Raw genomic sequence first — 27,365 nt, forward strand, 5'->3', positions numbered from 1 at the left:
GATTAAATAAAAATTTATGTCAGCCCTTTTTTGAAGACTGTTCAATTTTCTACAAGAATATGTACTGATTTTTACAAAACGCTGAGGTGTTAGAACGCAATAAAATCCTAAAGAAAAAAAAATGTTTCCCCGTGTTATTTAAATGGGAAATAGAAAATCACGATGAGACACCTCTTAATATTAATATTATAAGCTCAAACTTTACCAATTTTTTTTTTCATTATCCTAAACGATATTTTTGAGGTAACTAAACAGATTTTTTTTTGGTACACCCTAATATGTATGTCCTCTTGATCACTACAAATTAATATTCTTGCTTTAGATAAAGATGCCAAGAAGTTACGCAGCGATTTCTTTGGACACTCTATGTAAATTTAGAAGAATACGCCATTTTCAGATTTGTAAAGATTAATTTCCAAGGAAGAACCCTTTTCAAAACTAATCATTATACTTCTTTATCTCTTTTCTAGCTCATTTGGGAGATTCCCTCGCAATAATCTTACACAGAACTAATCTCGGAAGTTGTATTAAGCCCACCTGAACCCGTCTTAGCTCGTTTCCTCTTTTAACCTTTTTCATTTATATTTCTCTTTTCCCGCATAAGAGACAGTGGCGTATCTTCGGATAATTTGCCTCCCTTTATGTTAATTATAATATTTTAAAGGTTTTCTTTTAAAGTTATTTATTTCTTTCTTCTTTCTTAATGAATTGACATAAGCTTACATCGTTTTGGTTACGCTAACAATAAATAGAGTCTACACAACTCCCTTGGGTTATTATTAACGGGAATTAACTTTAGACACTCTCTATGAGGTAGTGATATTTTTATTATTGCAACACAATAACTGATCAATAAACAAACTTAAGTAAATATTTAGTAACAAAAACTTTGACACCCTTGGAGAAATGAAGCCTTAAAAATTTTCCTGCAATTTCACAATTGAAAATATTTCAACAACGGTAAGGTTTAAGTGTGAAAAACCATAATCAAATTTACCTTTATTTTAATCGTAGAGACTAAAAATGTAATAATATACAGGGTGTTCGATTTAAAAAAATAAAACATTGATATTTTTTATTAAAAAATATTTTTAAATTGTAGCTCTAATAGTCCTTCAACAAACCTAAAACTTACCTTAAAATCTAATCGTTTAGCTACAATACTCCGTGTCGTATGTGGTGAACAACCCTGTATTTACCCCGCATATTTTTACTTTATTCGATAGAAAACGACACTCTGGATAGAATGATATTTTCGCATATGGTTTATTTGAAATTGTTACATGCGGTTCATAACGACAACTTGACTCGAAATACTAAGTGTGTGGTACCAAATTATTTGCAAATAATTGCTTTTTTAAAATATCCTAGTGAGGCAGCCTCGTTCCATTTGAAAAAATTGAGATAAGATTAAAAATAAGATTTGGGCATCTTTTAACGAGGCAGGACAAGACAAGAAAAACATTAGACGATCAAAACATTTTTTCTTGATTAAAAATTAGTGTTTTAGCACAGCCATGGCAGTCTAGATCTAGTCTAGATTCTAGTGAAATTTAAAATACGATTTATTTTAAAGCAAAAATGTCAAAAGTTGACATATGATATGTCATTCTATTCAGAGTGTCATTTTCTATCGAACAAAGTAAAAAAAAATACCGAGGGTGCCATTTAAAAATCAAAAGATGTAGTCATTTCCTGTGAAACAGGAAGTGACCAAAAACAATTGAATTCGTCAATCAAACCTAATTTATGTCGTATACCAACATATGAAATCTCTTTTTTTTTATCTGAAAAAATAAAAAAAGTTATAGGGGTGAGCCACTTTCGAGACGCATCCGGTATAATAAATTTACAAGACAACAGTTTTATCACATCCCTTGCTACAATATTTTTCTGTTCTAGTCACTGAATGTATTTTTTATATTCCTTTCTGTAAATGGTTTTCATGGTTCGAAAAGTTGCTGGTTCTGACAACTTAATGATTTTGCCATTTTATTGCAACGAAAATAGTAGCTTTAACTAAAGAAATAGCAGATTTAATTTCAAATTTGTAAAACAAAACTCGTACTTATTTTTAAGGCTTTGATAAAATTTAGTACTTTATATTCCCCTAACACGGAAAAGTATTAAGTTATGATAGCTACGCCACTGATCATGGAGCATTTATCTTCAACAGAAACGTTAGAAAATACGGAATCATAAAGGCTCACCGCTACAGACATTAGGGGAATCGTCTAGGGCACGCTCACGTACCCCTAAAACAGCGGATTGAAGTTAATACTTAATCTGTTCTGTGCCTGGTCGATGATTTAGCCCAAATAAAACATTTATATCGCTATACAGGCAAAGGTTTAAGGACGAAACCAGTAATATCGATGCATTTCAGATGGTTTTTAATAGAATACGAATCATTAAGCTGGTACAAAGATTTGCAAACATTTACAATTATTATTAAATATGTTAAAACATATACCGGGTGTTGCATCGTCGAGCGGGACATAGGAAATCCCATGTAAATTTTAATGGGGTCAATTATTGGCTTCCTTAATTATTTTAGCGAATAATTCTATTTAGGTTTATTGAAGAGCACTAAAACCCACATTCAAAAGAATAACTTTAGATATTTTTGATTAGCCCGTTTACGAGTTATCGCCGATTTCTTTTTAAATATTTCTCCTTTCTTATGGCGCTGTATTTACTTATGAGCACCTGTCAAGATAAAAGATAACTGTCAAATGAAGTTATCATTTCAGAAATTTATCTATTTAGTGCTTTATTATTATTATTATTAAAAACTCATACCTACATCGAAAATATTAGCCATGAATTACACTACCGAAGAAAAAGTATTGATGATTAAATGGTATTATCAAGGAAATGGTTATCAAAAGGTGTCGGACATGTTTGTTGCTCTGTATCCGAATAGACCGATACCTGGAAAATCTACAATTGCAAGGAATATCCAGAGATTTGAGACCAAAGGTACCCTAAAGCAAGGCAGGAACAAAGAGAAAATGCAAGAAATGATACCGACTTGAAAGTTTTATTGTGCGTGGAAGAGAACGATGGAAAGATCAGCACAAGGAAACTTAAGGATGAAATAGGAATAGATCACACTACAGCGTTTCGAATTTTGAAACGACATAAATAGGGTTCCCAACTTGAGCACCGGCGATTCCGGGACAATTATTTTTAAGCTTTTAAATAATTGAAACAAAACATTAAATATTAGAAATTAAAATATATTGTGTGTAGTACACACTTTTTTAATTTTTAAACATAAAACATAACATTAGGTGCCGGCCAAGGCAAAACTTTCGCCGGGACAAACTTTCTGATTCCTGGTTAATCCCGGCCAAACCGGGACGGTTGGGAACCCTAGACATAAATACTATTCCCTCAAATATGAAAAGCACCAAGAGCTACGAGATGGAGACGAAATACGGCGCCAGGCGTTTTGTTTTGATATGACGGAAAGAGCAAACACGGATAGGGAATTTTTAAAAAACATATGTTTCATTGACGAACGCACGTTGACCTTAAATAATGAACCCAATGTTCAAAATTATCGATATTGGAACAAAAAAAACCAACACAGGTTTGTCGAAACAAGGACGCAATGTTCACAGAAAGTAAATGTTTGGGCAGGGATATTCGGACACAATATTATCGGGCCATTATTTCTTACGCGAAATTTAAATGCAGAATATTATTTGGAACTACTCGAAAATCATATTTTACCTGCTTTACATGATGCCGCTAGGGAAAATCAGGAAGTTTGGTACCAAATGGATGGCTGCCCGGCACATAGTACCGTGGCTGTTCGGGAATATTTAGACAATAGTTTTAACGGAAACGTTATTGGCCTAAATCATACAGTAAATTGGCCAGCAAGGTCTCCTGATATTTCGCCAATGATTTCTTTCTCTGGGGCCATTTAAAAAACAGGATATACAAGGATAAAAAATACCCAAATCTAGACGAGTTAAAAAATGCTATTTCTGCCGAATGCAATAGAATTTCAGTTTACCAACTAGCGAATGTAAGAAGAGAATTTTTTTATGGCCTGGGTTATTGTCTAGCAGTCGATGGAGGAATATTTGAACATCTTCTTAAATCCTAAAAACAATTTACCTAAATTAATAAGTTATTGAATATTGTAATAATACTATAATTAACCTTGTAATTGATTACTTTATTTTACTTTAATTCATATTAATTTGTATTTATAAATACATCTTTAAGATTTCCGATGTAGGAATGAGTTTTCAATAATAATAAAGCACTAAATAGGTAAGTTTCTGAAATGACAACTTCATTTGACAGTTATTTTTTACCTTGACTGGTGCTCATAAGTAAATATAGGGCTATAAGAAAGCAGAAATATTTAAAAAGAAATCGGCGATAACTCGTAAAGGAGCTACTCAAAAATATCTAAAGTTATTCTTTTGAATGTGGGTTTTAGTGCTCTTCAATAAACCTAAATAGAATTATTCTCTAAAATAATTAGGGAAGCCAATAATTGACCCCATTAAAATTTACATGGGATTTCCTATGTCCCGTCCGACGATGCAACACCCGGCACCTATATCAACCTAAAAACTCTGCCAAACTGACAGAACATGTAACTAACCTCCCTAAATTTATCATGTCAAAATTCTTCATCATAATTCTACAACTTTCTTCAAAATTTTTATGTAATATTTATATTAAAAACGACCGATGACCACCATTTTCCAGACCTGTTGTAAACCTTTTGGTAGAACGAAACATATTCTAGTTTGGGAAAACGGTGATTTTTATAGTGATGGATTCAACATTTTCGTCAACCCAAATCATTTTAGGTAAGCAAAATAAACCGTCTCAAATAATGATTTTAATGTAGAATAACTTTTAGAACATGGAACTCTATATTATCCTATATCACTGATATAATAAGACCTTCTTTTGGAGCTGTTATATATTTGATAGATTTGGATAATAAATCAGCAATCAATTCGTTTGAGGGCTTAGTTCCAAACTGTAAATATGTTGCTGTTGGAAAAGAGAAATTTAAGCAGACCAAAAACTGGTAAGGATTAATAATTGATAAATATTTTTATCAGATTTATTAATACGAAATCAAATATGGCTAGTTCTTCTTAGATCCTATATAAAAATTATTTCAATTATGCTTTTTTAAAATCTACTAAGCTGCTATATCTTCAGGATTTTTTTATGTATAAAGTCCTTGTGCTAGTATAATTCCCCTAGTTTGGTTTTGAAAACTTGTCTTCATTAAGTTAGTCTTAATATGAAATAGCTGAGTTGAATGGCTTTGCATTTTTGATGTTTTTTTCTATTATTTTATTTGGATATACATTATATTAAAGATCCTTCTTGATGTTTCGGCAGCCTTTCCTACTTAAAGTTTCCTTTTGTTCGTTATTGCAGAAATTAATAGATTAATGGTAAAGACAGGGTTCGGAAATAGCCCGGCATCTGCACGTCCTAGTACAAAAAACTTGATAAGTAATTGATGAGTGGATCGGAATGATTTAATTTAAATGGAACACCCTGTATATGATTGCATTTTTGGCTTCCTTTCGGACCCTTTGCATAATTCAATGATATGAGTAAATATATTTCGATAATTTCAGAGATAATATTAAATAAAAAAATATATATATATATTTTCGATATTATCGACCTTCTTTAAAAAAATTATTACAAATACAAGAAAACTGTCCTGAAATCAAAACTATATTAGGTATTTACTTTAGATAGTCTATACTTACTTTGCTATAAATATCGTAATCTTAAATCATGCTGGGTGTTCAGAATTCTACGCCAAACTTTCTAAAATATAAGATAACTTTTCTTTGTTTTTTTTTAATGGAACACCCTGTATATTATTTTTTTATTAGATGGAGAGTTAATAAATGAACATTTTTTGTATTTAAAGTATTTCAAAATGTTTAATGGTTTCGCAGACACGCGCAGTGTTATTTCATATGGCTCTTTCAACAGTAAAACAAAAGGGAACTATTATTGGGTAGCTTTGATAAAAATTTACTCTGGAAAATGCCATATGAAATATAAAACCGCAAATATCTGTGAAATCGTTGAAAAATTTTAAATATTCTAAATACAAAAAATGTTTTTAATTCTCTATCTATTGAAAAAATATATACAGGGTGATCAATTAAAAAAAAATGAAGAAAATTATTTTATATTTTAGAAAAGTTTGTTTTCTAGGAGCTACAAATGCCCGACGCACTATTGCAGGACTTAGTATTGCTGTTAATACTCTGTTGTTTTGAAACTAATAGGTATATCGAGAAAAGAATATGCTAGGCAAAACGCCATAATAATTTTGTATTAGAGACTTATATAGAAAGTGATTTAAGTTATAAAGAAATATAAATAATTTCCGAACTTTATACAATTTATAGCTATAAAACCGCCTTGGAGAAGCAGGGAATCATTCAGCCGAAGAAATACTACACGGAAAATAGAAACTGCGAGCCCTCCACATCCTGCTGCGGCAGTAAAGGCCGCAGAACGATTTTGTTCGTTATGGCCAACGGTAAAACCAGGGAGATGCCATGTAAAGTAGTCATGACTGAATCGGATATGGAATCTTGGGACACTCTGCTGGACTATATCGCTCGCAGTCTGGATATACCCGAAGGAGTTCAATCGTAGGTCGTTTAAAGTAACTCGTTCATAAATTGGGTTGTTTTTGTTCGGATTTTGCATATCCTGTATGGTAAATAATAGTCAAGTGGTTCGAAAATGTACCATTAGGATTCAGGAGTAACATATTATTTTAAAAGCTTATTATTATTTTTAATTTTTCAAATGCTGCCAGAGTAAACTGAATAGTTTAAAAATACTTTTTTTTAATTTTGACATTTCAAGATGTTTCATTTTCCAATTAAGTAGTTATGGACGAGTTATTTTACGGTCAGAATATTTTTCTTTTCGCAACTAGTGATGGAAAAGATGATTTGTCGCTAGTCGCTTAAAAAACAAATACATAGAAGTAATTTTTTAGGTCATTTACTACAACATATAAAATTAAAAAGATTAGCAATTAATAGCATGAACATATTTCTTTATACAAGGTGTTTCAGAAAACATGTGCCATCTCTCGTGGGGAGATTCCTCATGTAAAAATAGGATTTATTTTTCATATCAACATACATAAGTCCAATTTTGCTTTGTTTTGTAGCTACAGGGTGTTAAAGTCTTAATAATCTTTGTATTTTTTATAATAAGTACCTTTAGTGATTTGAATGAAATTTTGAGGGTAAAATTTACTGTAAGTGCAACATATTTTAATGCTAAAAAAGTGTCGATAAATTCATCAGGGACGTGCATATGGAATATTTAAAAAAAAAAAATATGTGCCCCACTGACTTTTTTCTTTTGATATCAAAATTGTATTGGCCGTTTAATGCCAATTAAAAGTTACCTCTCGATCTTTTGTCGAATTCGGCCTCCTTGATGAGATAAACGCATTTTTATTAATCACAATTAATAACATTAAAATAAAAATAATAAATTATATATTTTACCTAATTTATTTTTAAATATTATTACTATTAGGTATAGACTATAGTATACCATGCATATATACTATAGCCCACCCTACAGAAATTTCAAATAAAAAATAATGTAATATTTAAGATAATTACAAAAAAACTAATTTTAAAAAGTTTTAACATCCTGTAACTCTAAAACTATGCATTTTCATACCCATGTTTATAGAAACTTTTTTTCATATTTTTTGATAAGGAATCAGTGAGTACTTTTTTAAAACTTTCGCAAGTTAATGCTATTAAAGGTTGCTATTAAACTTGGATCAAGGCAAACTAATAATATTATTGCGTTTATCTCATCAAGGAGGCCGAAATCGACAAAATATGAAGAGACAACTTTTAATCGGCATTAAACTGTTTACACTATTTCGCTAATAAGAGAAAAGAAAAGTCAGTGGCATACATGCTTTTTTTAGAAAAAAATATTCCAGTGATAACCCATATGCACGTCACTGGTGAATATGTCGACACATTATTAGCTTTAAAATATGTCGTATTTATACTTACTTTTACTCTTAAAATCTCATTTGAAACGCTAAAGGTACTTGCCTGACCTAACCTAACACCCTGTAGCTACGAAACAAAGCAGAACCGGATCTATGTTGAAATGAAAAATCAATCTGATTTTTACGTTACCACGAGAGATGGCACATGTTTTTTGAAACACCCTGTATAAGGCATATCTTCAAGAATGAAACATTTAAGTTAAACTCAATAACAAATATTAGGGTTAATGAGTTAAATATCAGGGTTAATGAGTTAGTTTTGTATATGGATAATAATATAAATACTATAGTAAGATTTCTTCTTTAAGTTTATATACGGTGTTCGGAGATATAATTTACAGTCCCAGAGACATACAGAATGGATGCCTATACGTGGCAGTGTCCAACAAGGAAAAATTCATCGAAATGGAATACGTGAAAATTTTCAGGAGCTTACTTCCCATGAGAGAGTAATCACTACACAACTAGCAACTTAAAATGCTTAAAAAATGCTGATTTTCAGAATTAACATTCGAAGAGGTTGTAACAACATGGGCGAACCGCAATCGATGCGTCAAAGTTGTGCTGTGGTCAACAGGGAACAAGAGGTCGAAATTTGCAAATGCAAGTCGGAGTGCAGCACAAGCATTAAATGCCAAAGGAGACCGAGACCACAGAGCCCCTGTCGATCGAAAACGCAATGTGTTGACCCACAGAAAAGTATAGAGCCTTATTTAAAATCAAAATTAGTGGAACAAATTAGTGGTTTCAATTACACTTTATACTTAGAAATTTACGATCATTCACAATGTCTAAAACATACATTACAATTAAAATTAACGGAACATTCTAGCAACACAACAAAAAGCCTAATAATTAGCTTCTAAAGCAATACATTTTTGATCTCTAACCACAATTTCTCTTGACGGATGATAATTAAACGCCAAAATGACATCACTCGCAAATTTTGAAGTATAACTGGTGGAAAAAGTTAAAAGTTTGTTATCTTTTTTTATTAATTGAAAATTACTACCACTAATTTTAGCATTCTGAATGCTTACATTGAAATTAGAGTAACCAACTTTTACGCTAATTTAAACAAAAATTTATTGCAATAATTTCAGGGTTCTAGATGAAACTTTAATCATTTTTTGTTGACATATTTTTGTTTTGTCAGCCATTAAAAAAAGCGATGCGAATTGTAATCGAGAAACTTTGACAACATATTCTGTAGAGAAAAATAAGTAAAAAAGTTCGTATAAATGTATGTCCTAAAATGCTTCGTTTCGGAGATACAGGGGGTAGTAGTTTCATTTTTATCAAGCTTTTTTTTAAATAATTTCTGTACTTACTATATGTCGATATTTAGATGACAAAATTTGATGTTTGGGTGTTTTTTGACATAATAAATTAGATTTCGATTTTAGTATGGCCCCTCCTTGTATATATTTTTGTGAGTAATAACTTTTTGTTCGTACTTGTATTACAGTACTGAGGGAAAAATATGCAATTTAGCATTTTTTAGGTAAAAATGGAGAAAATGTATATTTTTTCTTTAGTAGTATAATACAAGTACGGACAAAAAGTTCTTCAAAACACTTCAAAACAGTTAAAAAATAATGCATATAGCTTCTCTACAAGTAAGAATCTTATAGACACCCAAATCGAAAAGTGCGAGCAAACGCGACGCGACGCTCGACGCTCTCAGCCTGAATGTACCTTTTCATTTGTTTCGTCGAACTGCCTGAATCCATTTTTTGCTTTTGATCAAATCAGTGTGAAAAAGTTGGGAAGCTATCAAATGTTGTTCTGGGAATGTTGTATTGAATGCTATTGCACCCATACTTTGGCCCTTCTTTCGTGCTAATATTTTTTCGGCAATTTTATTACCATTTGAAATTACAATACAACGCGACGCCCAGTTCAGGTTCTTTTTCACTTAATTTTTACTACCCGAAATAGCGTTACATCATAGTTTTAGTTTCAACTGCACTAGTAAAAACTAAAATACTCAAATATTTAATACTTGCATAGCCACGAATTCAATATTATTTTTATTTTATTAACGACGATCATAATGACGACAAAATTATAAATTATTTATAATTTGCAAATAAATTATTTATAATCGCTCTTGAAGTTAGCTGGAACCGTAGTAACCGCATAGCGACTAGCGATGGGAACTATCGAATGAATTAGACTATCGAATGGTTGCTGAATGAACGATTTCAACTATCGAATGGTTTTATTCGAATAAAATCATTCATTCATTTGTTGACTAAAGCATATGTGACAACCTCGCCTTGCGACTAAATGGTTATCGTTGCGCCACGTCTATCGAATGCTTTTGATACATGAAATTTAGTATTCGTTTGATTTTTGTGTGCGTCAGTGCATTATTAGTTCTTCCAAATTTTTATAACTTCGCCTTGTAAATACTATGGTATTTTTGCGTTTATTAAAACACTAAAATAGTAGGTTTTTTTTAATTGACGATTGTGTGCGAAGTGGTAAAAATTTTTTCGAAAATTTGTGTGATTTTCCGTAGCCCGATCTTCCAATTATTTAATTTTATATGGTATATTATGGTTAGGTTAGATTGCATTTTTTTAATGGGAAATTTTGAGAAGTAGCAATTTTTAAGAGAGATGAGATGAACTTACAATTAATTTTAAAAATACATATTTGTATTTTAGATGTTTTAATAATATGAATTAGTTGAACTTAATAATCATATTTAAGTAATGTGGTTAAGTACATGGTTATCGAACTCAAATTTTGGGGTGAGAAAATTAAATTGAAAGTTTTACACGTGCCAATTTAAAAAAAAGTTAACAATGTTTGTATTTTGTTTATGCTAATTCTCTTACATGTAGTTTTTTGCGAAGAAATATTTCATTTATTTTTTAAAGTAAATGCCAGCAAAAGTAAATATTTTTAAATAGTAATATAAAGTAATAAAAAGTAATATAAATAATTTTGATTTCTAATTTTTTATTTATATTTTCCTTCCATTACACTGCATGCTTAGAAAATTAATAAATGTTTATATTTCATGATTTTAAAATTTGTTGTTAATATAACTAATTAGTTCTGTAATTATTATTATTTAATAAACCAACGTTGCCACATTTAGAGACTATATTATTTTTAAATAGGATCTAATATAAATACTTTTGACTTCTATTTGTTGTTTATATTTTACTACTACTTAAAAAAAATGTTTATATTATTAAATGATTGTAAATTTTGCTGTTAATAGGTATAACAAATTATTACTGTTATTATTATTTATTAAATCAGTCTTTGCTTAAAAACATTAAAAATCATTTTCCTACATCCAAAATAAAAAGTATTATTGCAGTGTAACAACAGAATATTAATAAAAAAATGCAAAACATATAGACATACTATCCCTAACTAACTAATGCTAAAGAATAATATTCTTTGCTAATACCAACTAATATGAATATATGGCAACAGCGCCCTAATGTATTTTCTGTGTAAATACTAGCACCTCAATAAAAAAATAATGTGTCCTTATCTTTATTTGACTACGCAAAAAATCAAAGATGCCGGCTTCTTTCATAGCATTGTCACCGACCGCTATCGGGTTTCTAGGAAAGAAACCTACGTCGCCGGACGACAACTAAAATCCAGTTTATATTTTATTAAAATCGATCCTGACGAATAAATGAATTTGATAAATGAATGAATTTTATAAATGAATGGTTTTTGCTGCCGAATTACTAGAATACTATATTTCAAGGCAGATGACGCATCTATTCGATAATTTTTATTCGAATAGTTTTCGACGAATGTTTTCTTACTAGCTATCGAATTATTCGAATGAATTGCAACTATCGAATGTTTCAATAGTATTCATTCGATAGTTCCCACTACTAATAGCGACGTGTTTAGCTCCAGCCGTCGCGATTTGGTCGGTCGCCAACAGTAGTAACAGGCACTGGTATGTACGTAGCGTCGCGCGTGTTCGCTCCAGCCGTCGCGCTCCTAGAGCCGTAGTTCCGCCTGTCGCGAACAGAAGTAACTGGTCCCTGCTGTAACTCATTATCGACGTTCGACCTCGGCGGCGACGTAACTTCGCTCCAGCAGTCGTACTCCTAGAGTCGTAGTTCCGTCTGTCGCGAACAGAAGTAACTGGTCCCTGCTGTAACTGGCTATCGACGTTCGACCTCGGCGGTGACGTACTTCGTTCCAGCAGTCGCTGGAGCGCTTCTAGGGTTCCGGTTTTGCCTGTCGTGATTTGGTCGGTTACTACTGGCGTTGATGCTCCCATCGCTACGTTACTTTCGAAATAGCGATTTTTGGTATGTACTAGGCATGATATAAAATAGCGTTGTTTGAAAGATGAAACGCAAAAGCAAATAAAATAAAATAAAAATATTTTATTTGCTTTTATACATTTATATAAGTTTTATTGTTTATATCTATTTTTAAGGTTAGGTTAGGCCAATAAACATTTTTTTGACAGTGGTTTGGACTTTGTTCTTGATTTTAACATTAAATATATTATATTGCAATACACATAAATATGAGCCGTTCATTTTATTTAAACAAAAATTGATGGAAAATAACCAGGAATGTCATCGTTTTTCTAAAAATTAGATAGATTGGCTATACACAATTATAAACTCGATATTTGGAAAATGAGTGGCGGATAAAAGTTACATTAATCTAGAAATATAGATAAGTTAGATATATTTTTGGCGAAGACCGCGATACTTTGGAAGTCGGAATCTCGGTTACAAAATCGCGGTATTTTGTCGCGGTATTTTTCTGGAACGGTCGCTATTGTAACGCGACTCATGTGGAACCGGTATTTCCATCATTAGTTGAAATGCATCAAGCCTACAACATATTCTAGACTTTATCATTTCAAATCATTCCTTTTATAATTTTAGACGCAAATGATATGTTTGTACCCACTGGTGCACCGAACGACGTAAGAGTCCTGGAAAAGGATCCGAACTATATAAAAATGTATGGACCTGATTATACAATAGAAGCAACGCAACCATCGAAATGCAGCGGTAATGGTTTAATCAACTCTCATTAAATGTTTGTTCGCCATTAAATGTTAAATCGAATCCAACAAGATGTGTTTTGGTTGTCGAAACGCGTGAATTAGAGATGGGTAGATCCCGTATTTTAAAAGAGTCGGGTCCGGAGTGACGTCAAGCTTCATGGACCTATATCCAGGTTCCAGTTCTGCCAAAACTAAGTCATTATAACCTTCAATTTTAATTTAACTAAATTTTGTTTTGTATGAAGCAATCCGCGTTCAAAAGTATTGTAGTCCATTTGGGAAATCTGATGTTTGCGTTTTGCCTTATCTTAAAAATCTGATATCTTGGCTTGTTAAACCCTTATCACTTGATCTTGATCAAAGCTGTTCCATTTATCTCGTAGATGTACCTTAAGGTTCAAATTTATGAGTACGATGCAAAGCATTACAAACCTTACATACTAACAAAAGATAGTGGAGACACAATTACATCTTTCCATCAAAACTGCCATATAGGAAGCAAAATGATCGGCATTTAACAGATAATATTTTAGACAAAAATATCATCTTTTTTTACAAAAAAAAATTAAACGTAGTCCGTGTCTGCTGCATTTCTTTGACGAACACTGTACAGGGTGTCCCACTAAGAATAGCTCTCGGCTGTATCTCGGAAAGTATTAGCTCTAGGGGCTGCGGAAAAAATAGTTAACTAAAGAAGCTATGAGAAATTGCTGGAAATTATTTTCAAGTTTGTAGAACGGCCGTTAAAGGGCACAACTGCTATAAAAATAATGAAATGCAATCAAAAGATAAAAAAAACACTGCTGAGGCTATCACAATGTTGATATAATAACATTTTGACGTTTAAACTATATCTTTAAAAGCAACTTTTTCCCAAAGCCTACCATGAATTCACTGAGGGGCGTCGTTTCTTGTTCACTGTCATTGATATATTAATTATTAGATATTATGGTATTCTGGTCCATTGTCGATATTTTTGAATAAATTAATCTTTTCTATCTTATTTTTGATTAGAATGGTCATAATCAAGAGAGCTAGTGATACCGGGTTAGAAAAATAAGGTAGTTAAGGGCTTATTTTTTCGTATTTATTGTAATTTTGAATATGTATATATTTAACTTTGGTTTAAAAAAAAATATCATGATGTGGTTTTTGCTGTCTTTTTAAGTTTTTATTATCTTTAGTATCAGCTAAAATTACATATACTATCGCATTTATTTTTTTGAAAGAAAAAAACGCAATGTTTGTTAAATTGTAAGACAGCTACCACTAGCGTCTACGTTCAAAAGCTCATTTTTATTGTTTATATGGTATAATATAGAGTTAGAAACGCTCTTTTATTAAACCCTTGTTTGGTGGATTCTGATCATCCAGTCCGGAGTTATTAATATTTAAATAAAAACAGATCTAACCTTCCCCCACCACTTTATCTAAGCAGATAGGGGAGAATGGTTCTAACAAAAAAGGTCCAAAATTTACTGAAGATTATGAAGCTATTATTTATAGTACATCTCATCCCATTGCTGCCAAAAGTCACTAACTTACTTTTTACTACTTCCGAGAAAAATGCGTCTAAAGATGAATTGCATTGCAAAAAGATGTTATAGTTAGTAACTATTCGGTATTAAAATAAAACATAAATAGCCAGAAATCGTAGTTAATGACTTTTGCAATCGATTCTCCGCTTCAAAACATAGTTAGTGATTGAATTTGGTTGTTCGGAAAAATGTTAGTTAGTGACGTTTGGCAGCAATAGGACGATCTTATCTACGCAAAATTTCTTAAAAATTCTATTTTGTTATTTTCCATAGCAGTTGCGCCCTCTAGCGGCCGTTCTACAAACTTTAAAATAATTTCGAGCAATTTCTCATGTTCTTTTTAGTTATAAATATTTTTTACTGCAGGCCCTACGACTAACACTTTCTGAGATACAGCCGAGAGCTATTCTTAGTGAGACACCCTGTACAATCATGACATAATCTATAATTTAGAACGAAGACCGAAAGTAAACTCAAAAAACAATAAATACAACACAGCAGCAGGTACAATTCCCTCAATCCAATATTCTACAAATTCTACAATACTGATTTATTTCGCTGCATCGCGCATCGTTATGTTTTCGTTATCTGCCGACGACGTGGCCTGTTGGCTGTCAGCAATGCAGTTCCGCGGAGAGGGTTCGATATTCAGCAGAATCTACATCCATCAGTACCGGCACTGGGTAGAGGTCCGTCGATTTGTATCCATCCGGACCTACCCATCTCTAGTGTGTATCTATAATAAAAGCTAAACAAAGATGCGCTTACATCAGCGGTTAATGGATACAATACAGCGTATACACGTTTGTGGGAAAATGTCAACATTGTGGGTAAATAATAACACACAATATGTTGTTCTTTGAATATATTTGCAGTGATAATTTTATATCCCTTCTTAAATAAATACTGTAAAGAAAATAGAAAAATATCTGCAATTTTGACGACGATTTAGGGCACTGAATAATGATTAATGAAACAGAAAAGTAAAATAAATAATAAATACAAATTCAACAATTTTATTTTGTTTTTGTCAACAAGTTTCATCTTACCTGATATTTTTTTGTGAAAAATCTGTGCTTGGACATGGTCTGGCTATATATTATTCAACACTGGCAAAATAAGAAAGCAACGAATACTAAACTTTTTGATCACCTAATCGAAACGCAAAAATAAATATGTTATAATTTCGAAATAAATTCGTCAGAATGGAGGCACCTCGTATTTTACTTATGTATTTATATTGTACTGTATTTGCACTTATTTAATGATATAATTATTTTTATATCATTCTGTAGGCTATAAAAGAACAATGGCCTCAGGCACAAATCAAAGAAGGTATTATTATTCAAGGACAAACGTTGTTCCAAGAAATATGGATGAAAACGTATGCCGCCCTGCTGTCAAAGAGCTGTCATGTCAAGATTGTGAAGAAGATGTAGATACGGCAGTTAAAGAATTATCATGTCAAAATATCGAAGAGGAGGTATATACGACGACAGTCCACGAATTTTCATGTGAAAGCATCGAAGAAGACGTATATAGAACTATAAACGATTTGATCAATGTTATAGTTGAGAATTTTGAAAGTGTGGATAGATTTCAAGATGCCCCAGACATTGGCAAGTTTTCATTTTATGTTATGTTAAGATGCGTGGATCTCTTGGACTTCTTTTGTCTTCTGAAGTTATTTTGTTTGAGAAAATCCGAACTAAACACACTACAGCTTTGACTGTGTCTTTGTCTTTGCTATCAGGTATACCGTGAATTTTGGTGAATGCTCTACTATAAACTTTTTTGCCTATCTTTGCCCTGGTGAATTTTCCATCATTCTGGACATTTGTTGGCCACCCACCTTTTTGTAGCCATTCTTGTGATTGCTTTTACAATGCTGGAGAATTTAGCTCTATGAATGGCATTTCTTCTAACTTTTCCACTAATACTAATGTATGCTGATAACATTATCCATTGCATCTGTATTCCTGGCGTTGTGTATGAACGACTGTACATCATGTAGCTCTGCTCACTGTTTGGTATTTTGTCAGCCAAGACATTCTCTTCCTTCCGATCCCTATCTGGCCTTTGAAAAACAGATGTAAGAATTGTTATTTCTGTCTATTTCTTCTTAATCACTTCAAACAGTTCATGTTTGTTTGTTAACACGTCCTAAAATTTTTCATTTGTTAGACTGGCCGTTCAATGTATATACTTGGATTACTATTGATGTTATTATTGTTCATATAAAAATTACTTCTTTAAATTTACGCTTTTTCCAATGAAATTCATAGTGGACAACACGGGGTTCCAACAACTTTATGTTGTGTTGCTTCGACCGCACATGTCCTGCAATACTTGATTTATTGTTTGATCTTTGTTTTTTATATTTGTTCTCTTATTTTGATGCTTTGTGTTTTTGATAAGACACTTATTACATCCATTCTAATAGACATTTTTTAGTCATTCTAATTCTTTGGGATAATCCTTGGTTGTAAAAAAATAATAATACAGTTTTTATTTATTTTTTAGATGTCATAGTAGACACTAATGAATTTTATTATACACCAAGTGGACCGCATTTACTATGCTCTAACGCTCAAATAAGTATAATGCGAAGCCCTTCATCCAGAACTGACGCTTCTAACCCTACAATCAACCAAGATATAAACGAAAATCAGGAGAGTTCTGGAAGCGTTATTAAAACAGATTCTTTTAGTAATAACCCTGAAAACGATGCCTCAGTACTTGTAGTACCATCTACTTCAAGGGCGTTAGAAAATAATTCTTTCATTATGAAGAGTTCTTCTAGTGTTAAAAAAAGTAACTCGAAATTAGAAAATGGTGGTCCTTGTCAATCCAATAATAATTTCTCAAATAGAGTTATAAAAATGTCTAGCGTAAAGTTTGAAGGGAATGGCAATAGTAAATCTGAATATGTTATTGAAACGAACCCAGTTGGAGAGGAAGAGTATTCTAGAACAAAAAGAAATGTTCTAGAAAATGCCGTTGATAATTTATCTAATATGGTGGTTAAAATGTCAAGTGTTAGGTTTGCTGAGTGTGACAGCAAAACATCTGATAGTGTTATTAAAACAAACTCATTTAAAGAGTTTGATCATTCAGGATTAAAAAGCACATCAGATATAAAAAATTACGTAAAAACAAAAAATTCTTGCTGTAAGAGTGTACTGTTTACTCCAGAAATCCCAGTGGAAAAATATTTTGAAAAAGTGTCCGATAATAATGTATTGAATTCAGGAAACAGGCCTATCAATAGCTCATCCAATATCCAAACTAATCCGAGTAATTCAGAAGTCGAAATGATAATCAGTTCAGTCAATGTTGAAGATAATAATGATAATGATGTATTCAATTCAGAAATGTATATTAACAATAATTCATCCAATATTCGAAATGATCCAAGTAATTTAGAGGCCATAAAGATAATCAGTTCAGATGATGTTGAAGATAATAATGATAATGATGTATTTAATTCAGAAGTGAAGATTACCAATAATTCATCCAATATTCGAAATGATCCAAGCAATTTAGAGGCCATAAAGATAATCAGTTCGGTCGATGTTGAAGATAATAACGTACACAATTCAGAAATGTATATTATCAAAAATCCATCCAATATTCGAAATGATCCAAGCAATTTAGAGGCCATAAAGATAATCAGTTCAGTCGATATTGAAGATAATAATGATAATGACGTATTTACTTCAGAAATAAAAATTACCAATAATTCATCCAATATTCGAAATGATCCAAGCAATTCAGAAGCCAGGATGATAATCAGTTCAGTTGATGTTGAAGATAGTAATGATAATGACGTATTTACTTCAGAAATAAAAATTACCAATAATTCATCCAATATTCGAAATGATCCAAGCAATTCAGAAGCCAGGATGATAATCAGTTCAGTTGATGTTGAAGATAGTAATGATAATAACGTATTCAACTCAGAATTGGAGATTACCAATAATTCTTCCAATATTCGAATTGATTCAAGCAATCCAGAAGCCAGGATGATAATCAGTTCAGTTGATGTTGAAGATAATAATAATAATAACGTATTTAGTTCAGAAGTGAAAATTACCAATAATTCCTTCAATATTCGAAATGATCCTAGCAATTCGAAAGCCAAAATTCCAGCCAGTTCGTCGAATGTTAGAAATAACAATTCAAAATCTGAATATAATTGTTCTCATATTTCTATTCCTCCTAAAGTTAGTAACTCCGAAAATTTAAAATTAAATAAAGATTTAACGAATTCTAATATTAAAGTATTAGACAGTTCATCAGCTGTTAAAAACAGTTCAAATGTAAAAGATAATTGCTACCAGGATTCAATAGTTTCTAATAATAATAATAATTCATCTAATTCTGTACCCAAAACAACGAGTAGTACAGCAAGTGCTAAAAACAACCCAAGTAACTTTTTTTCTAAGAACTCGCTTCTTGGTTTTAAAGGTAAAGTGTCTGAACCAGATAATACTGAGTCCAATTCAGCAGTGAGAATAACAATTGAGAAAGAAACAATTCAGTCTGATGGTAATTTAAAAAGTTCCAGTTGCGGAACTGAAACAGTCGAGTATTCGGGTATAAATATTATGTGGAACGATAATGAAAAATGGGAAAATCCGAAGTCTGCTGCAATGATTGGTTCTAAAGTTCAGAGTTTACAGGTATGATTATTTAAAATTTAATAAATATAGTTTAAAATGCTTAGCGTTATACGAAGCTATGCACAATGACTGAAAGAGTTGACAACTCAGTTTTAGAGACTTTAAGGTTGTAAATTGTATGGGAGGGGAAAGTTAATCACCGCGACCTTATAGATCTATTGTGTCTCCCTTTCTTCAGTTATAACTCATCATACAGTCTTAGGGCATTGACAAAAGCCAGTATCTGAGAAAGTTTTACAGAGGTTAGTTCTCCATCACCGATATCCGTCATACCAAAATTTATGGTACTATTCTGGTGTTTCCCCATTTGACTCACAGAATCTACATTCTCTGATGTTTCTTAGTTTAATCTACCGCGGTCTTCATTGAGTAGCCAGTGTCCTGTTAAAAATCCTGTGACAATCCGGAGATTGTTCTTACTTAAATCAAGGACAATCTTTGATTTTTCTCGGTTGCAAGTTCTGAGAAATTTCTGCGCGTGTGTTAGACCGTTGTAGGATTCCGATTCCAGGCTACCGATGGAGTTTTCCAGAAAACTTCGCTCCTTTTCTAGCTAGATCGTTTCCTTTTTCATTACCTTCTATCCCTGAATTTAGGGTTGGTGATCACGTAATTGATCAAAAATATTTAGCAAGTCACATCAATTAATATTAATTCGTTGGCTTTAATTTTTCTTTTTTAATTTTTTTTTGAAGTTTTTCAAGGAAAAAAAAAATTTTCTAATACAACTTGGTACCATCTAACAAACATTTTTTGGAATAAAACTAGTTTATGATACCTTAATATGCGTGATATTATCAAAATTGAATACGAGCATGTAACCTAACCTATATTTTTTTATTTATTTTGAGAAACATTTAATAATTAAATTTACCTTTAGATTAAATCTATTTATTTTCTCATCTTGTTCTGATTAATCTCATTAATATGAAAGACTAATTAAAATATTAGAAAAAATTGTATTATTTACTTTTTGGTTCGTAGTATAGCAATAGCCTACTATTTCATTCATTTTGGATCGTTTGGTATAAATAATATTAAATAGTCAAGTAACTGATAAAAATTAACAAATTAAATTTAAAGATATTTCACTAAAAAATTATATATAATTGAGGGCGTTCAGGTTTTTATAGCAGGACTTGGAACACCAAAAAAATGTTCATAAATATATTGACATAACAGTTTCTACTTAAAATCCGTTTCTCCTTAGTACTGCTATAAAAATCAGAATGACTGTTGACAAATCATGACTCTAGACAAATCAAAGTAAAATACATCTGAAACCATTTTCTATATTCGTATACTTTGTATATTTTAGTTTGCTCCAGATGTCGAAGTCTCAATACAGGAAGTATCAGATAATTCAAGTAATGAAGGAAAATATCGCGACTCAAGCAGTGCTTTCTTGACAGTAGAAGAAAACATGCATCAAATTGGAAGTGGAGCTAAAAGAGCTCTGAGTTTACGAAACTTAGACACAATTACAGCATTTCGAGATAGTTTCTTAAGCGGCACTCTAAGTGCAAAACACAGTTCTGAAGAATCTTTTCATAGCAAATCAAGTGATAACTTGTCCAAAATAAGCTCTGTTGCTTCTTTGTCTCTGCAGAAACCTGAAACAGATACAAAAAGTTCTTTAAACCAAAAATACAACAATAAAGAACCGTTTTGTAGTTCGTTATGCCGAATGTGCTGTAAGAAAATGTCTACAAGACATGAAATTTTAGAGAAAAGTCCATGCAATTCTTCAATAACTAATAATCAAAAATCATCTCTCGACAGATCTATTGATTCGTTAAATAATACAGAAAGATCACGGAAAATCATCGCCCTTTCAAGTTCCAACCAAGGAAGTATAAATAAAGAAAGTAATGAAAGACCTAATACCGTAATAGGAGCTTTAGTGCTTCGTCCGCTAAATGAAAAAGATGCTTTTAGTAGCAATTCTGCTTCAGATGAAAGCGCTAATCGATCTAGATCGATCAATTCTGCACAACGTAGCAATATAAAATCAAATAGTGTAGCTCCAAGCAGATCTGTTTCTAAAAATAGCCAAAGTAGATCAGATGGAAATACCATAAGTCCAAAAAGAGACCTAAGTCCCCAAAAATCCAACAATGGTGCGTTAGGAGTTACTAATTCATCCAAAAGTAATCAACATAAAAGTCCAAGGCCAATTGAGGAATCACTGGATAGTATATACGCATTAGCCGAAGAGATGGTAGCTAATGCTTCAAAGAAACCAATAAAAATTTTAAATAATAGAACAGCCAACAGTTTACCTAATACTCAGGTACGGAGTTCATCAAGAAATGCATCCCAAAAGTACTTAGGAGGCAATTCTTCTACTATGAGTAGCCTTAGATCAAAAAGTAATAAGTCTGGATCAAATTCAAGCAATTCATCTGAACGATTTACAGCCGTTTCTAAATCAAATAATTCCACTTCAAGTAGAGTGAAAACGGAATCTAGTAAGACTAAATCGAATTTATCGCAACCACAAAAATCTGCATCCAGAAATATGCAGGAAGATCCTGTGAACAAAAAATCAGAAAAAAGCGTAAAGAGTTTTTCGCATTTTTCTAGAGCTTGTACAGAAGTCAATCTTGTAAAAGGTTCAGAAGCTAATATTTCTGATACTTCAATTGGCAATTCTAGAGAAATTATTAAAGAAAGTCAAATGGAAGAAATGGAAGAAGATATGAACGCTACTACTTCAATACATTCTGCAAGGTTTAACTCAAATAGGACAATCACGGAAGATATAAACAGTAAAACATCGACTAATGCGTCAAAACTGTTGCCACATAGTTCCTCTAATGCTAGACAAGCTTCTTCACTCAATAGTAGACCTCAATCTTCAATACGGCAATACTCAGCCGCTAGAAGTTTAAATACTTTTTCTGGTACTGCTTGTGAAGTTATTCCTGAAGAACAAGGAGAATTAATGGATGAACCAGAAAAAAACATGACTGTTGCCAATTCTATTCATTCTGCAAAGATTGCTTCGCAAAAATCAGTTGCAAGAAGTTTGAATAATTTTGCTGAAGAAGCAGAAGAAACCTCCAGCGCTGAGGGTTCAAGTAATTCCGAAAATATTGAATCAAAAGAATTGGCAAAGGAAGTTGTGGATAAATCTGTATCTAGAATTAAAACAGAAAAAAGTGTTCATTTAAATATTGCAGATGCTAGAGGTCTACCTTCGATAGTAAGACCTGAATCTTCTATAAACGAAGATTTGTTTTATAAAACAGAAATGGAACCTCTAAAACAAGATATGTCAGTGGACGAATCAGAAAGAAATATGAGCGTTACAAATTCTGTGAGCTCTGCAAAGGCTGAATCAAAAAAATCGTTAAACGAAGATATAGATAGTAAAAAATCAGACAGTGTAAAGGGTTCATTGGCACGAAGTTCTTCCAAATATTTATCAGAAAACAGCTTACCGAAATCTTCCTCTAAAGGTCTTGCTAATACAAACGGTAGGTCACAAAACAGCCTTCACAATTCTTTAGAGTCTACAGGAGCTTGTTCAATAGTTAAAATTAAACAGCCAGTTCAAGAAAATTCAAATTCTAGAATTCCTAGCAAATCAAAAAGTAAAACTTCCGAAAATATTCCAGAAGAATATTCAGGATTAGAAGAAGAATCTGGGGTTGAAATGAATGTTGCAAGTAGTGCAAAGATTGGTTCGAAAAACATATCAGCTAGGAGCATACGTAGTGCTAATGCTTCAAGTATTAGAGAACCTAGTGTCAATAAATCAAAAAGTAATACTTTTGAGGATATTCCAGAAGATGAGTCTAATTTAGTAGAGGAATCTGGAGATGAAATAAAAGGTACCAGTAGTGTAAAGATTGGTTCGAAAAACATATCAGCTAGGAGCATACGTAGTGCTAATGCTTCAAGTATTAGAGAACCTAGTGTCAATAAATCAAAAAGTAATACTTATGAGGATATTCCAGAAGATGAGTCTGATTTAGTAGAGGAATCTGGACATGAAATAAAAGGTACCAGTAGTGCAAAGATTGGTTCAAAAATCATATCAGCTAGGAGCATACGTAGTGCTAATGCTTCAAGTATTAGAGAACCTAGTGTCAATAAATCAAAAAGTAATACTTTTGAGGATATTCCAGAGGATGAGTCTAATTTAGTAGAGCAATCTGGAGATGAAATAAAAGGTACCAGTAGTGCAAAGGTTGGTTCAAAAATCATATCAGCTAGGAGCATACGTAGTGCTAATGCTTCAAGTATTAGAGAACCTAGTGTCAATAAATCAAAAAGTAATACTTTTGAGGATATTTCAGAGGATGAGTCTAATTTAGTAGAGGAATCTGGAGATGAAATAAAAGGTACCAGTAGTGCAAAGATTGGTTCAAAAATCATATCAGCTAGGAGCATACGTAGTGCTAATGCTTCAAGTATTAGAGAACCTAGTGTCAATAAATCAAAAAGTAATACTTATGAGGATATTCCAGAAGTTGAGTCTGATTTAGTAGAAGAATCTGGAGATGAAATAAAAGGTACCAGTAGTCCAAAGATTGGTTCGAAAAACATATCAGCTAGGAGCATACGTAGTGCTAATGCTTCAAGTATTAGAGAACCTAGTGTCAATAAATCAAAAAGTAATACTTATGAGGATATTCTAGGAGATGAGTCTGATTTAGTAGAGGAATCTGGAGATGAAATAAAAGGTACCAGTAGTGCAAAGATTGGTTCGAAAAACATATCAGCTAGGAGCATTCGTAGTGCTAATGCTTCAAGTATTAGAGAACCTAGTGTCAATAAATCAAAAAGTAATACTTTTGAGGATATTCCAGAAGATGAGTTTAATTTAGTAGAGGAATCTGGAGATGAAATAAAAGGTACCAGTAGTGCAAAGATTGGTTCGAAAAACATATCAGCTAGGAGCATACGTAGTGCTAATGCTTCAAGTATTAGAGATTATAGTGTAAAATCTTCTGTATCGAATTCACTTAGAGAAGATCCAAAAAGCAAATCATCAAAACTTTTATCTGGTGTATCAGTGCCAAAATATTCTTCTTCCAGCAAACCAAAGCTGAAAGAGTCTTCTGACTTAACTATTAGGCAAGCCAGTTCTAAGAAAATAACTCCATCTTTAGCATCAACTCGTGATAGAGCACCTAGTTCAGAAAGCGATTCAAACAAATATAGTTGTATCAATGAAAGAGATAACGAATATCCTGAAAAATATTCACAGGCTAACATGGCAACTCGAAGAATATGCAATGTATGCAATGCTTGTGTTGATTTAGCAGATAAGTCAGTTGATACTCACGGTTTGGATATGAACATGAATACTTACAGTGCAAATAATATACCTAAAAGTGCATCAAGAAATTTAAACAGTGACTATGTAAGAAGCGAAGGTAACAACTTAACTTTCAGTTGTGTAAACAGGGGAAGAAATAATAATGAACCAGATAGTGGACAAATTCAAATTGGTTTGTTTGGATTATGCCTGGGTACATTTCTGCAAACTGGAGGTATATAGTACTATCAATTTTTTTGGTTTATTGTAATGTAGATCAACATTTTTAGAAGGTTTACTACTGAATTGTATAGCTCCGAAATTTAATTGTAACTGTCAAATGATGCCGGACAGAAATAATATTTGCAATAGTGAAACTCAAACTCGGAATAATGAGAAATAGTGTGTTTAAAAAGGGATTTGATTTAAAGCAAGGATATATAAGAAAATTAAAGAAATAGTATGTATACAGGGTTGTTCACCACATACGACACGGAGTATTGTAGCTAAGCGATTAGATTTTGACAAATTGTAAGTTTTGGGTTCGTTGAAGGACTATTAGAGCTACAATTTAAAAATATTTTTACAAGATACAGAGTGTCCCAAATAAATAAAAAATATCAAAGTTGTATTTTTTTAAATGGAACACCGATAAATTTGATTAAGGTTTATTATACTTAAACCTTACCGTTTTTGAAATATTTTCAATTTTGTGAAATTGCAGTAAAAATTTTAAGGCTTCATTTCTCCAAGGGTACCAAAGTTTTTAATACTAAATATTTCGTGAAGTTTATTTATGGATCAGTTATTGTGTTGCAATAATAAAAATTATACTACCTTATACAGAGTGTCTAAAAATGTATTTTAAATATTTACTAGCTTTAAACGGCAATAACTTGTTTAATTTAAATGGAACACCCTGTATATTTTATGAGAATCAGATGCACAATTTAATTGTCTATCAAATTGTATTATACTATATTTTATCTATCTCTTGAAGTTTTCGTAGAAAATACATTTTCTTGTAATTTAGAACTCGTTTATCAATATACCCATGGAATACTGACATTTTAGAGTATTTTAAAAATGGACCAAATTTTTAAAGAGTACTAATGTTGTCGATATGGTTCGTTTATTTCATTAAAAAATAAAAAAATGTTTAAATATTTGTTAAAGAGGATCAATTAATATGATTCCAGTATTCTAACTACATTAATTGACTGTTTCGTTGATTAATAATAATTGCTCTAAATATTAAAAAGATGAATTTTGTATGTGTATTAGGCAGTGTGATAAAAAGTAACACCTTAAAAATGATATTTCATTTTTTGACAAATGCTTATTTATAACAACAGAGACGTTCATTTTCATAACTTATTATTATATTGATTTCTGATTAAAATCCACATTTATTTAAAATAATTTATTAACTAACACAATTAAGTATTTAATTAATTAGTATTTGGGCGGAAATAATGGTGGTATATTTAATTAATGGTATACTCTTTTTTAAAGATTTAAATAGTTTTTTTTGCATACAAATGGGCTAGTAATATTATCGTTTTGATGAAAACGATAATATTACTAGCCTGTACATTTTGCGCATTTGTTACTTTAAAAACAACCTAAAATGTCAATATTCCATGGGTATAAGAAAATGCATTTTTAGGAAAACTTGAAGGGATAGGTAAAAAGTGGTATAATACAATTTGATAGACAATTAAATTGTGCATCTGATTCTCCTAAAATATACAGGGCGTTCCATTTAAATTAAACAAGTTATTGCCGTTTAAATCTAGAAATTATTTAAAATACATTTTTAGACATTCTGTATAAGGTAGTATTATTATTATTATATATATTTTTTATTTATTTAGGACACTATGTATCTTGTAAAAATATTTTTAAATTGTACCTCTAATAGTCCTTCAACGAACCCAAAACTTACAATTTGTAAAAGTTTAATCGTTTAGCTACAATACTCTGTGTCGTATGTGGTGAACAACCCTGTATAAGTGTAATGAATGTCTCTAGCTTTGTGTGGGTTCAATTTCTTGAAAATACTTTTTTGCCACTATAAGAAAATCTGCAAAATAAAAAAGTTATGTTTTGAAAACTAAGAAGGCAAACGGTTTTTAATAAATGTATCTGCTAAAAAAATCTTAAAAATTTCTTTGAAAAATATACTACTATATTTTTTGTTTTTTTTCTTCGTTCTTTGTGTTTTTTTTTCTGCTTCTGACGACGGGAGGAGATATACCTTCTGGAACGTTAAGCATTTTTAGGAAAACTTGTTATATTAGGAAAATACCACTGATAAATTGGTCTCTGTTGAATCAACGCAGTGGTGTTTTCAAATGATAACGATTTTATGTTGTAGATTTTATTGTAGTGGAGAAAAAAACAGCAGTCTTTTTGTGATCTAAGTCTAATGTTAATTTGATTTACTAAAGTTGTTTTATAAATTTATTTCTAGTACTTTTATAGACGAATGCTCTCAATCTCTTTTTTATGACAAACATATTTGGTTCAAGTGCAGTTTTATTTAATTTATGTTTTGTGCTTCTCATAAACACACATTCCTGTTTTTATTTTTAGGAATAACAGAATAGAATATATTTTCCAGTTGTGCTGAAGATAGTAAAATCAATACTTTGAGTTTAGAACGATTCTAAGAGGATAAAAAGAAGATTTTTTTAAACCTGAATATATGGTTAAGGAGATTATTTTATATATACTATAAAAAAAT

At 31.5% G+C, this 27,365-nt stretch overlaps 2 protein-coding genes across 3 annotated transcripts in view; both read left to right on the forward strand.

The window, feature by feature from the left end:
* The window catches only part of LOC115882259 (sex peptide receptor-like), a 53,482-nt gene that overhangs the window by 20,450 nt on the left and 5,667 nt on the right, over positions 1–27,365 (forward strand). The window lies entirely within an intron of this gene.
* On the forward strand, positions 4,644–27,339 carry LOC115882258 (probable serine/threonine-protein kinase DDB_G0282963). 2 transcript variants are annotated; one of them, XM_030900199.1, is made up of 11 exons: positions 4,644–4,844; positions 4,898–5,071; positions 6,435–6,683; positions 8,401–8,541; positions 8,595–8,791; positions 12,997–13,125; positions 15,955–16,278; positions 17,183–19,344; positions 20,663–24,851; positions 24,907–25,076; positions 27,215–27,339. In XM_030900199.1, the coding sequence occupies exons 1-10, from the start codon at positions 4,723–4,725 to the stop codon at positions 25,017–25,019; spliced, it is 7,800 nt and encodes a 2,599-aa protein (XP_030756059.1). In that variant the 5' UTR covers positions 4,644–4,722; the 3' UTR covers positions 25,020–25,076; positions 27,215–27,339. The 2 variants fall into 2 exon arrangements, with proteins under 2 accessions (XP_030756059.1, XP_030756060.1); XM_030900200.1 differs by lacking the exons at positions 4,644–4,844; positions 4,898–5,071; positions 6,435–6,683; positions 8,401–8,541; positions 8,595–8,791 and having other exon boundaries at positions 13,046–13,125; positions 16,010–16,278.

Source organism: Sitophilus oryzae, unplaced genomic scaffold (genome assembly GCF_002938485.1).
Source record: "Sitophilus oryzae breed Bouriz unplaced genomic scaffold, Soryzae_2.0 scaffold_177_pilon_pilon, whole genome shotgun sequence".
Taxonomy (NCBI): Eukaryota; Metazoa; Arthropoda; class Insecta; order Coleoptera; family Curculionidae; genus Sitophilus; species Sitophilus oryzae.